Below are 13,579 nucleotides of genomic sequence, written 5' to 3' on the forward strand. Positions count from 1 at the left end.
AAATTTTCTGGTTAAATGGTCATGTTGCAGTAAACTCGAAACTAACACCTCTGAGAAGTGTGAAAACCAGTTATGCTGAGTGTGGAGCGTTCTGTCCTGAAAAGCTCAGCACGCTGATTCCTGAATGCCAGGAGACTGTATCCACACACATCTGAGGCATTGTATTTAAAAAAAAAAAGCTCATAAAATTACAGTATGTTTACAGATTCAATAGTAACTTGGAGACGGTGGTGGTGAAGATTGTTGTTAGAACAGATTCCTGTTCTAGAGTTTGCACTCATTGGGTGATACAGAGATGATCTTGAGAATTTGAAAGACAACCACAGAACTGAGCCACAAACTTCCACTTGCAGAAGAAGTGAGTGAAAGGCAGTTTCTCTTTTTTGTTTCTTTTTTCCCTTGGCCAGGGCAACCCTTGGAGCTTGTATCTTTCCAGGTTTTATTGCCCCCAGTAGCTACCAGAAGCATTTGCTCCTTCTGCAGCCCAAGCCTTGATTACAGCTGTGGAGGCAGGCATCCCAGTTCCTTCCATCTCTTCCCCCAGTGCATGGCTGCCAAACTCTCGCCCTTCTTGTGCAGCGTGGTAAGTCAGCCCAGCACAGTCTGTGGTCTGGACAGGGCTTCGGTGATCAGTCACAGAGACTTCCAACCACCACCTACGATAAAATGAATGCAGGGTCATATCCTACCCACACTGGTAGTATTTCAGGCATTGCCTCAGCTGCTTCTGGTGGCGGTGTGTCGGAGAGAGCGAGCATCGGCACTGCCAGGCTTTGAGCCTGCCTTTCTTTGCTTTAGTAGGTGGCCAAGAAGGCATGAGCAATGTTTGTGTTGTACCTCTCCAGGCTTAGCTGTGGTTTCTGTTGTCTAAGTGATCACATGGCACCTTTTCTATACTATTAAGATTACCTAAGCAAAACCAATGAACTATGGAATATTAATTCCACGTGTCTGTAAGCTGGTGGGCTTTTGTCTGTAGATGATTTGGTGAGGCACCCACAACCTAAAGAAAAGCAAGTCTTTTCTCAGTGGGCTTAAACAAGCTACAGCACTCCTTAGCAGTAGAAAAAAAAAAAAATCCTACAGCTTTGCAAATGAGAAAACCCGACAATTTTAAGGAAACTTGTCATTAAAATAAAAGGCTTTGAGCTATTTTGAGGTTTCGTATTACCTACAGTTCCTAAAGAATGTTAGTGTTGGTTACTAACTTTCTGGTACAATTCAATGTGTGTCTTGCACATCGTTAAATAAATATTGTATGTGCAAATAATCACTTGCTACACAGTGAGCCTTCAGCAGATCTTCATCTTTAATATGTTCAAATGTCTCACTATCGAGGTGCAGCTACAGCATTGGAAATTGCTAACCGTAATCTTTAAAATGTCGACCCGAGCCCTTTAACAGTGCGTGTTGAACAGTTCATACCTGTGGGCAGGAAGCAGCGAAGGCACGCACTGTGCAGTGAAAGTCAGCCTTGCTTCCTCAGAAACTTGTCTGTAGGAACCTGTGTGATGCAATGCCTCTTCCCTGAAGGGCAGGGGGGGAAGAGTCCAAAAAGTCCCTCCTGCGTGACTGAGGGGGGGTTTCTTTCTTTTCTTTTTTCTGTTGTGTGTGTGTGTAGTGATTCATTTTCCCGGTCCCCACTGAGCTGGTGAAGGGCTGCCCTGCCACACGTGGCACACCAGAGGGGCTGAGGGAGGCCGGTCCCTTCAGCTGGGAGAGGCAATGGCTTGCGGGGGGATATCTAACTGCAGTTGCCAACTATATAAGTATTTGCAGAAAAGGCAGACTTCTCTCCAAGGCCCCCAGTCAAAACACAAAAAGCAGCTGTCATAAGTTGCAGCAGCTGTCATAAGTTGCAGCTGGGGAATCCGACTTAGATATATGGGGGGAAAACGTGCACTGAAAGAGGTTAAGTGTGGGTTAAAACTGCTGTTAGCCCTGCTCTGAGCGTTAGGGTGGACTGGATGACCAGAGCCCCCTCCCAAGACAGGTTTTTCTGTGAGTCCATGCTGGCTGCTTACAAGACTGAAAATTACAGCTCCAATTGAGAATAGTCTTCAGGTCCAGAATAATCTGAACCACTCTTTTTTTATAGTTCGTGTGAAATGCCGCATGTGAGAGAGACTCGCCTGGCTTCTGCCAGTTACTGGAAGTATTCTCTGTATGCTTTGGGAGTTTCTCCCCTTCCTTCATCTTCCCGCACCCTCACCCAGGCATGTAAACAAAACCCGCCCTCACATCCAGTGGAAATATCAGAGACTCACATCTGAAAAACCAAAGGTGATGCTGCAGAAGCAGTTCCAGGGTTAAATTTTTTCCTCTTATGGATGGGAAACAACTCATTCAAGGGAAAAAACTAAAAAACAAACCCAACAAGTCAGATTGGATAAGTCAGGTAGCTCCCAGCAAGCATATACTTGACTTTCACCTCTGTGTAGCCATATCCAGTCCTGAAGAGAAAGAAATCTGTCTACCCAGCATTCAGATAGGTTTTTATTCCAGGAATGGAAAAAATCCTCATGCCCATGGTTCTATGTTGCTTCACAGAAACATCAGTACTGCTGCTTCACAAAGGTTTGGATTAAAAAGATGCTTCAGTGTAAGCTAGGATCAGCTAGTAGCGTAACTACCTATGTGAACTCTGCTGGGGAAAAGTAATATATTTTCATTTTCCATTTCTTCATAAAATATGGCTCAGAGTATGCTTAAACAATATTGTTTTTTAAAAGTTCTCATTTGTATTTTAAATAGCATTGCAGTGCATGTCATCCTATAGTGTTCCTCAATTTACACTTTCAAGCATACTATACATGTATTCTACGAAACTCAAGATGTGTATGTATGTACATGTCTCTCTGTGTGTAGCTGGTACTTGTTTGAGTGTAGCTATTTTTATCACACAAAGCACTAAAGAAGCATGACTGAAGATGGTAAGTTGGACACGTTATGGATACTGATAACCTGGGGATTACCAGCAGCTGTTGCAGTAATCACAAAAATTATGTGAAGAGTTACCGATTACTTCAGAGTGCCAAGCCCATTTGCAGATAAAGCGCTGTCAGGGTGCAGCACGCAGGTAAACCCTGAGCTTTTCCATGGGCTAGGTGTGGCATAGCAGCCTTTTCTGAGCGAAACCCATGGGCGCCGGGCAGGCTGGCCCTCAGCTCTGCGTTTGTAGGAGGAACCGCCATCAAAAGCAATTTTGGCAAAGCTCCACGCTTCAGCTCCCGGCAATGGGTCGTTCCGCAGGGTCCGGGAAGGTGTGTTGGTACAATTCAAGTAAGCAAACACACAACCTGTGACTAAACTTTGATGACATTTCAGTCTGGTTTATAGAAGTTCCCTATTCCTGCACTTGAGCTTATATAACATGATGAAATACTAATTGCATTTGGTGTGGGGAACTACTTAAAGGTCATTGGATTTTGAAAATGTGTTTGGGAAATGAATAGATAACAAATTCCCAGCCAGCGATGGCAGGGTGGCCTTTCTGCCTTCTATCTCCATTTTGTTTGGGGGGATTTTTTTCTGCATTTCTTCTCATCTCTTTAATTCCCTTAACTGGATTAACTAGTTAATTATTCAAAGCTATACATCTAGCATTTTAATATATCTGCTGCAGGTTCAGTTCTTGGATAATGAGGTAGAGCTGATCAGCTGAACTGGTAGCCTCTGCCCATGAATCTGACCAAGGCCACCTTCTTGAGCAGATGTTGTCCAGTTTGCTGAGTGTGACCGGTTGCCTTTAAATTAAAAAATACCTTCATTTGAACCAGAACTTGCACTTTTTTGACCTGACAGGTGTTTTGCTTCCACCTTTTCCCAAAGTAAAGAAGATTGTTAGGCAAATTTTTGTTTCTGCAGACAGGTAGTTTTCACATCCGTTATTTCTTTGGTGGGCTTTGTTATGTAGTGCTGTGCTGTCATACAAAATTTGCATTTTCTCTTCCAGCTTGTCAACATGAGCTTGCAAAAGGAGAATGCATCCTAACTTTTGCCCAGCTGTGTTGGTGCGTGAGCAGTGAAGTACATGTGGACATCAGCACCGGGGAGCTTTTGGGGAGGGAAGAGTGAGGGGCAAGGCTGGGCAGGAGGGCCAGCAGGCTCCCAGCTGCCTCCGGTGGCACCACATTCGCCACCAGCGACTGGCTCAGCTGAGCTTCGCATACATCCCAGGAGCACAAAACCTGGCTCCCACCGGGCAGGCGCACACATGGCGTTAAAGTATTTAGAAACATGCAGAGAGATCGCTTTTGCCGGGGACCCCCAGCATCCCTAGCGCTGGGGTCAGGCTCGCAGGGATGCGCTTATTGGAAAGGCAGGATTTGGAAGACAGCAGCAACAAATGCCAATGTTTGTGCATACAGCATCGTGGCACACCCGCACCGGTCGGGGCATATGACTCCTGGCGGTCTGAAAGTCCACCCCAGAGTGGCACTTTGGCCCGATGGGCTGGGCTCACCTCCCTGTTCCCTGCCCAGAGGCTGGCAGTGCTGCAGCTGCCCCAGCCTCCCAGCATCTCTCCAGCAGCCAACGTGATGTGGATGCGCTGCCCAGCAGCATGGCTGGCAGCGATTTCACGGCCCCTTGTTCCTCTGATGATGTATTCCCAGATGACATCCTGCCGCAAACACACCTGCGAACTCTGTCAGCTTGCATTCGACCCAAAGACAGGCCACCAAATCAGATGACATCCCATGGGTAGGTCTTTTACATGTTTGCAGCAAAATTTCTTGTGTTCTTCAGTTCTAAGTGACTAGTGAGCTGAAAACCAAACAAACAAATAAAAATCTTAGCATGGCAAGCAAGCAAGCTTGTGTGACAAATTCATGGGATAAAGCAGTACTGCCAGACACCATTTGGGAATTAGTGCCTTAAAAAAAAGAACCTTTTTCATGCTGGTTTGCTTCATAATTAGTTCCAAACTTCAGAGTGACCACAGCTGCCAAGTAAGAACAATTGCTTATGATTAATTTAGAGCAACTCATATGTTTTCAGCTAAGTTAAACCAAAGCCAAACCGGGGATTTTGGAAGCTGCTGAAAGTAAGGGGAACTCTGGAGTGTTTAACAATTACTTCCTCATAAGACATGCCCAAGAGGAAGAGAAATGCTCTTCAGTCATGGAGCTGCTCTCCTAAGCATGAGGGGGATCATGCTTTCCTCCCTCTGCTTACTGATGCACCTGCTTCAGGATGAGATAACTAGTAAGTAAAGGCATTCTGCTCTTTTCCTGGGGGCGGGGGGAGGCACTGGGTCTGTTATTGAATCTCCGGATGAGTCAAGAAATCTCTGGATCTTTTGGTAGGTTTCAAAAGTCCAGTCAATTCCAAGTTAGTCTGTTATTTTGTCTCTCAAGGTTCTGAAATGCAGATAAAACAAGCATGTTGCCCATTGGATTTATTCATGGCTGTATTACCAGTTTCAGTTCAACTAGTGCAAGTCTTAACCTGACTCTGATATGCCAGGGATAAAGCTGCAGTCATCTGGGTCACGAAACCCAGAAAAATGTTAGGATTTGTGTGCTTCAGAGAGGTTATTAACTGATTCTGCCATCAGTAACTATCACAGTTTGAAAACAGATTATCTTGAAAATTGTCAGTCAGCTTTTTCCAGTAGTGCAGATCAGAAAAGCAGTGAATCTCACGTTATTTTTTATTAGGCAAGAGCTGATAAACACAGCTGGGACAACAGTTAAAACAGCTATAATCTCTGCAAGTTAAAGCTGAGATACAGAGGAAAGAGCACTCAACTTTAACTACCGATGGGGCTGCTTACTGCAGGCTTTGTGAATTGATCCGAAGGGTTTGTTTCCTGCAGTGTTCATCAGGCATCTTTCACAGCAGTAAACTCACTAAGGAAAAAAAAACAACAAACAAACCACAAACAAACCACATAAAAGTGTTCCTTTCATAATACTAAATATGTTTATTCTGTAACTGCTAATTCTAGTCACTGTGACTTGGAAAGTTTTGAACATGAGATCCATGAGAGTTAATTTGCCTGCAGTCTGCTAGTCGTGAAACCAAATGAGCTGTAGCAACGCTCCCCCATTTTGATACAGAGGAGTGTCTCTGACAAACACGTTATGTTACCATTCTTTATTATTTGCAGCGATTTTAGTTTTAGAAAACCGAGACCTGCAAGATTCAATTAAGCCGCAGAAGGTAGAGTTTCGTTCGTTAAACTTCAACAGCACTTTGCATTGGCAGCCTGGGAGGGCCAGAGAGGCAAGAGACGCAGTCTACTTTGTGCAGTATAAAGTGTAAGTACCAGGGGAACTCCAGCCTCCCATCTGCTTGGCACATCAAAGGGATTTCTCAGGTGACACGGAATATTCTCCCCACAGCTGGGGAACAGCCATGTCCTGCTCAGCTGCCAGCTCTCCGTTGTTGCTGCACTTAGCAATAGCCCGTAAGGTGCAGCTGAACAGCCCGAGGCAGACAGGGAACAAGCACTTCCAGCAGTGCGCTCTGCACCCTCATTGCACCAGAGAGTTGCAGAAAAATGTACTTTGCAGGGGACCTCTGGAGGTCACCGGGTCCAACTGCCTGCCTGAAGCAGGTCTACCTAGGTCAGGTACTTCTGCAATAGGACATTTAATGTATTTTGGTGGCCCACCTTCCCCACGACAGCACCATAGGGTGCCTCACATGGCAAACTGGAGGCAGCACTGGGGGCTGGTCCTCAGAAGAGGTACGCTACTGACCCTGGCACGCCTGGTGAGCACCTGAAATCACTGTTGCCTTTGAGAAATTAGCTGGTAGAAGCCAGCATTCTGCCTGTCATTGAACACACTGGCTAAGCCAAAGCTCTCCTGCCTCTCCCAGGGGGCAAGTATGTGGTGGCTTCCTACAGGGCTGGTGACCCATTTCTCTGCTTTAGGCTTCTTTCAGAAAAGACAGAAACCTGTAGCTCCCAAATGCCCATGAAATCAATCTTCCCTGTCATCAAATTGAAGGGAGTTAAATTCCACAGCAGAACACTTGTCACTACTGCCGAGTTAAAACAGACAGGTTAAAAATCTGTATGGACCCAGCTGCCGATAGCTAAAGCTTACATCCTTCCTCCTCTTTCTTCATAGGTATGGGCAGAGCATGTGGCAAAACAAAGACGACTGCTGGGGGATTCAAAACTATGTCTGTGACCTAACAACTGAGACCTCTGACATCCAGGAGCCTTACTACGGCAGAGTGAAAGCCGTGTCAGCTGGCATCTATTCCGACTGGAGCCTCAGCTGCAGATTCACTCCCTGGCGAGAAAGTACGTGCAAACATATGGGTCTCTGAGAAAGGAATTGGATTTTCTGTGGCATGGAATACATCATTTCTGCTCACAATTTGCAAACATGAGTAATCCTTTTCTAGCCACAAAGCTGTACCAAAAGAAGTTGCCAGTCAACAGCTCTCAGGTGAAGGGTTGTGATAAAATACTTTTCCCCATGCTTGAAAGACAACCAGTTACGGATAAGTAGCCACTTATCAATAATTAGGAGATCAGAAGTTCCTGGCTCCCTCTAACTCAATCTCTTCCTCAAGGCATAGAACTACACAAATTATTTTCAGCTGTTTTTGGAGCTGCTGGAAGGACTGAACACTAGGTGGTAAAGAAGGAAATGTTCTCTGCTTGGGGGGAAAAGGGAGAAGAGAGCTGAGAACTGTGTGGCCACCATTCTTCTCACTTTTATGTGTTTTCCTGGCTGCAGGGTATTTAGAAAGGACATGAGCAAAGCTTTTAGTTAGTACAGTCATCATAATGCCATAGTATGTTACAAATTGGAGGACTGTCAAAACACTGAACAGTACCAGTGTACCTACCAGTAAGTTTCCCATGAATTAATCAGTTTTTGCTCACTGGTCAATGCAAAACTGAATTGTGAATGTCAGTGCAGGTCACTTCACAGCCCTGAAGTGCAAACTACCTTGAGCCTCCTGTACAGATGAAACCACAAGCTTTGACATAAAGCAGTACCTTGCAGCAGCAACAGCCCATCTTGCCACGTGCCACCTCCTCCTCCTGGAGAGACACGTGGGGCAGCTGCTGTCCTGTCTCCCCACATCTCGGGGGCTGCACACACAGATATGCAGGCACTGTCTTGAACCCTTAGCTGTGTTTAACCAAGCAGATTGCAAAAAATTTGAAAGTAATGATTGAAGCTGTGTCCTTGGCATAACAGAAATGGTTCAAACAGCTGTTTTATGCAGTCCAAACATATGGGGGCGGAAAAAAAATTGGGGCAAAGAATCCAAAGCATTTTGCTTGATTAGCCTGCAGTCAGCAACATGCAGCTCTGCGAGATTTCAGAAAGTTTGGCTCAAAAACAGATTTACAAACACAGGAAATGTCACCCCCAAAATGACCCAAGTAATAACACCAAGAAGTAAGGATTTACAAAGTGGCACTTTAAAAGTAAATACAGCATAATATATTGTTGGTAACAAGAACATTAAATTGTTGAATGGATTCAAACTGCATTCTGTGAAACTTCATTAATAAACTACAATTGTGTTTACAGCTTTGGTTTTTTTCCTTAGCTATGATAGGACCTCCGACGGTAATTGTGATTCATAGCAACAAATCCATAATACTAAAGCTCCAGGCTCCACGTTCTCCTTATAAAAGGAAGAGAGGCAGCCAGATACCAATGACAAATTATTATGATCTGCTATACCAAGTCTTCATAATTAACAACTTGCTAGACGAGGTAAGTGCATATTCAAAGATGAACATTTACCGTTGAAAGGCCAAGAAAGTATGGGCACACTATTCTTGTTTTACAGTCAAAGTTGTCTTCTGGGATCGTGAGGGTGTCAATAACTGGGTAAGTATTTGAAAACAAAGTAGGCCTATTTTTCAGGAATCAAATTTAAATTGAGTTGTAATTCTTCCCTTTATTCTTTCCCATCAGCTTAGTATTTCATACACTAAGGCCTAGATAAAAGAAAAAAAGGACAGGAGGGGAATTTTGGAGGGAATTTTCTATTAAAATCATAAATAAATTATTGATGTTGTTGACTTTGTGCAAGTCCATGAGCTGTTCTGCATCCTCTGTTCTTATCAAACTTTAGTCACAGACACACTTGCTAGGGCAATGTGCTTGACTAGCTGTTTTTATTCCGCTCTGTCTGAAGCAACACAGAGTCCCGGTGTATGAAGGAAAAGACAAGGTTATTAAAATAGAAAATTTGAGGCCCGGAGTCAGCTACTGCATCGTGGCTAAAACGTACGTGCCAATGCTGGACCGCAGCAGTGCCTACAGCAGCAGGCAATGCACTGTGCTGCAGTGACAGGGCTGGCGCCTCTGAGACAGGTAAGTCACCAGCTGAAATTGGAGATGACTCTGGAAGTCAAGAACTATCCCCTCATCAAAGGCAGATACTCTCCAAAAGGAGAAAAAAAGTGGCATAAAAACTGCCATCCCATATGACAATATTAGCCAGAGTTCTTATATCACCTCAGCTAGTTTCACACCAGGTAGGAATGATATGGCTAAGGAGATTAGAGGAATGGTGTGGATAGTTATTTGTATGCTGGCACGGTCCTCAGAAACATCTCCCTCTTCCGTTTCTTTAAGCAGTTATACATAGTATTGCTTTCATCAGTTTTTATCACTGTCATGTAATAATTAACTAGGAAAATGAGTGATCTCCAACATTATTAACATGCAATTCTGCTGCAAGCTCTGCAATTCTGTTCAGGGATTTATGTGATGTATTTAATTCAAATGGACCTGTCCTTTTCATGGCCATTCTTCAGGTGTAATGTGTTTAGAAATAAATCAGTTATCAGATTTCATGAGTTTCCATGGGCCAAAATGCAAGAGTTAGCTCAATTAGCTGGTCTGAAAAAATCTGTTTGTTTACTTACCTCAATCATTAGACTATCTTCACATATCATACGCCCAGCAGGGAGATTTACTATCAATCCTGCCTTGCAGATACCAAGGCACAGAGTGTACAAAGACCTACGCCAAAGCTGATTTCTGTGTTGTTGGCCTTAGCAAGCTCAGATTTGGGTCCTTTCTAGGGGTAGCAGGGGAAAACTGGAAAAGCATCATTATTTGAACCTGTGCGTCTGTTCTCAGCTTGGTACCCTAACTATGAAAGATTTTCTTTCTTCTGCTTCATAATATGATGCATAACACTGGTCTCTCATGAAACTTGGTCAGCAGGTTTAGGCTAAGGAAGGAGTCAGTTTCTAGGTGATTTTCCTGCATTTTTGGTTGCTTTCCCAGTACTGCAAAAGGCTGGAAGCTCAGGTCAGAGCTGGACCGCTGAACAACCTGCAGAGGTACAGGAGGGATGCAGGCAAATGGCATGTGTTGCATTTTCAGTTGAATTGAATACCATCCACCTTAAACACACAGTCCAGCAGCAATTCTCTTTCTCTTCCCAGTTACAGGAATAATGGTGGAAGATGCCTCCCATCACAGATCCAGCTGTAAATCAACATCTGTGGTCTATGTCTGGAATACATACTTGGATACTTTTTAAATTAACCTTTGCTGCATTCAATGATTTGGTTCATCATAATCATTTTATGCTACACAAAGGCCAAGGATGCTTTGTATGTCCTATATTACAATTTTAAATGGTATATATTTGCATTTAGAAAGGAAATAGTCATGTACTACAATAAAAAAAAGAAAGCAAAAGCACTTGTGAAAATATCCTTGACATTGCTTCTAGGGGTGTTCTATTTTAAACCTTGGAATTAAAATACAATTTATAAAATAGAAGTTTGAGATATTTTATTTCTTCTACAACACAAGTTGTAACAGAAGATGAAAAAAGTGTCCTTTCTTTAAAATAAGAACTGTGTAGTCCAGGAGCATACCCCACACTCACAATGTCTTGATAGTGTCCTCAACATAACGTTTCCGATAGTGAAACAAGTATGTGATTAGGCAGGAACTCATTTAAACTGAAACAGAAAAGATGCTTGCTTTCAGTCAGTGACAGACAGTTAAATGAAAAAGACTTCTATTTCAACTATTTCACAGTAAATGATGAATGGGTGCTGACTCTAACCTGTGACTTCTAATGATTTTACTCCTACAAGTCTTCATCTCATAAGTGAAAAGATTTCCTGGGTGAGGTCTGGGTAGATATCCGCTAAGCCACCCCAGGATGGAGAGATGAAGTGGCTTCTCCACATCTGCAAGGTCTGTAACTAATGAGAATCTTAATACTTAACTGCATTCTGTTATTGCAACTTAAATGAGAGGAGGTAAGAGTGGGCCAGACACAAGAGGGCAAAGCAAGCCCTGGGAAAAAATGAAGCTCCCTGCTACATAATCACTATCCATTTTTCCCTTAATTCACATACACAAAGGTGGATTGGTTCAGTTTAAGTAACAGACCTTGAGTTCATTTAAGCCACATCCAAAGCATTTTTCACAGCCTGTCACTAACACCTGACCTGCAGGCAGCACTGCTGAGCGCAGCATCAGGCTGCTGGCAGTAGGCATCTGGGAGGAGGCTGTGCTTAAGTGAATGCTTGTCTCTCTCACCTTCACCAAAATGAAAAAGAGCATTACATAATCAATATTTTCACTATCTGATTCTAACACATGGTATATTTGAATGACTAGATTTGCAGGCATCTAGCTGCATCCACATATCTAGACCATAAAACCACACTTCCTTTTTTGCTCCTCTTCCATTTCTTCCACTTGTTTTCCCCCACCCCTATCGCACAGTTTCTTAATTTAGGTGAGTTTCTTTGGGACTTATTAAATCTCTGTATAGTACCTAGTGCCACGACAAGTCTCAGATCAGCATTGCCCTGCCACCCCTCTTGCGCTGGGCAGAACCCCAATAAAACCATCCAGGCAAACAATTAAGAAATAGCCTTGTCTTATAGTTCAGCAGCGGTGACTTCATCTGCAGCCTGAAAACAGTATCTGCAGTAATTCAAGCTCTTTCTCAAATTCCCTTCTTTCCTTAGGGCAACTCACATTGCCGTTGTTACACAAAGATAAAGCTTTATTAAGGTAACAGCTACTAACCCTAGTCAGGAAACAGACTCCAAAAAATGCTGGATACTGTACCTATGTCAGATGCAGTGGATGAAACTGTTTAGGGCTCTCAAATCTTAAAGAAGACATTAAAAAAAAGAAGCAGCAGAGCCACAGGGGTGCCTGAAGTGTTCAGACCTGGCTAGAAATACAGCCATGCTATGGATCTATGGAAACATTGGAAACCTGGAAGTTTTTCAATTTAATTTAATAAAATTATACAAAATATGCAGCACTTATGCTGGGAAAAACAATAAAAGGTCTGAAGAAGTCTTGCACTGTTAGGTTTGCTAACCAGGTTTCACTTCCTCAGCAACCACGCAGGCTTACAGAAAGCAGTGCAAGAGTTGCAGGAAACAACCCACTTCCATTCTGATGGTACCAGGATTTATTATTGCCAACCTCATGATGTTCTGCAAAAGCTAATTTTCTCTTTCCATTTGAAATGCAAATTTCCTTTCAGCTCTGCTCTGACATGTAATTTTACTGGGGAAGGATTTGTTAAAACGACTGGTGCTGTATTTTTTCTCCACAGAGGTAGTGGCACGTTCCCGAGACATGCTCCACTGGGCTTGCAGGATGGGACCCCTGCAGGGAGAGGTACTTTGCTGTAGCGCATACCAGTTGGGTGATCTGTACCCACAGCTTCTAGATAGTGTCGGTAATGCTGTAGTTTTTAAAAACAACTTTGCTGGTGCCTTAGCCTGTATGCTGCACTGCTGTTTAGATCTCCATGAGGGAGGGGGGGAATGGAGGAACAGCTCTGCCAGGCTCTAAACTACAGCTGGGGCTTCCTTGCAGTTTGGAAATACCTGGAAAAGTGAGCTCTGGCCCTCCTTCCCCTTCCTCCTTGTGGACACAAGGAGACCATCTGCTGTGGTTTAACCCCAACCAGCAACTAAGCACCACACAGATGCTCGCTCACTCCACCCCCCCCAGGGTGATGGGGGAGAGAATTGGAAAAGTAAAACTCATGGGTTGAGATAAGAACAGTTTAATAAAACAGAAAAGAAGAAACTAATAATGATAATGGTAACAATAATAAAATGACAATAAGAATAATAGAAGGATTGGAATATACAAGTGATACACAATGCAATTGCTCACCACCTGCCAACCGATGCCCAGTTAGTTTCCGAGTGGTGTTCCGCCCAGCCCCACTCCCCCCAGTTTATATACTGGACATGACATCACATAGTATGGAATACCCCTTTGGCCAGTTTGGGTCAGGTGTCCTGGCTGCGTCCCCTCCCAAGTTCTTGTGCCCCTCCAGCCTTCTTGCTGGCTGGGCACGAGAAGCTGAAAAATCCTTGACTTTAGACTAAATGTTACTTAGCAACAACTGAAAACATCAGTGAGTTATCAACATTCTTCTCATACTGAACTCAAAACATAGCACTGCACCAGCTACTAGGGAGACAATTAACTATCCCAGCCAAAGCTGGGACAGCATCTGCTGTGGGTCCACCTCTCCCGAGCTGCCTGGGGTGGCACGTGGCTCCATGGAGGTTAGCACGCATGCACACCACTCACTGCAGGACGCCTTTGTCAGTTCGACT

At 43.8% G+C, this 13,579-nt stretch overlaps 1 protein-coding gene across 2 annotated transcripts; it reads left to right on the forward strand.

Annotated features, from left to right (window-relative positions):
• Nucleotides 1-3,530: 3,530 nt before the first annotated feature.
• Nucleotides 3,531-10,888, forward strand: IL22RA2 (interleukin 22 receptor subunit alpha 2). Of its 2 annotated transcripts, XM_069787222.1 has the most exons (6): nucleotides 3,531-5,208; nucleotides 6,116-6,266; nucleotides 7,086-7,264; nucleotides 8,536-8,705; nucleotides 9,133-9,311; nucleotides 10,397-10,888. In XM_069787222.1, the coding sequence occupies exons 1-5, from the start codon at nucleotides 5,112-5,114 to the stop codon at nucleotides 9,286-9,288; spliced, it is 753 nt and encodes a 250-aa protein (XP_069643323.1). In that variant the 5' UTR covers nucleotides 3,531-5,111; the 3' UTR covers nucleotides 9,289-9,311; nucleotides 10,397-10,888. The 2 variants fall into 2 exon arrangements, with proteins under 2 accessions (XP_069643323.1, XP_009916345.2); XM_009918043.2 differs by having other exon boundaries at nucleotides 9,133-10,888.
• Nucleotides 10,889-13,579: the final 2,691 nt, after the last annotated feature.

This window comes from Haliaeetus albicilla, chromosome 7, assembly GCF_947461875.1.
Source record: "Haliaeetus albicilla chromosome 7, bHalAlb1.1, whole genome shotgun sequence".
Taxonomy (NCBI): Eukaryota; Metazoa; Chordata; class Aves; order Accipitriformes; family Accipitridae; genus Haliaeetus; species Haliaeetus albicilla.

Bases quoted from the DNA above. Each gene is read 5' to 3' on its own strand.
- IL22RA2 (XM_009918043.2), top strand. From the start codon at position 5,112: ATGCTCTTCAGTCATGGAGCTGCTCTCCTAAGCATGAGGGGGATCATG. The intron at 7,265-8,535 runs GTACGTGCAAAC...TTTTTTCCTTAG, and splicing joins ATTCACTCCCTGGCGAGAAA to CTATGATAGGACCTCCGACG. The intron at 8,706-9,132 runs GTAAGTGCATAT...CTCTGTCTGAAG, and splicing joins TTAACAACTTGCTAGACGAG to CAACACAGAGTCCCGGTGTA.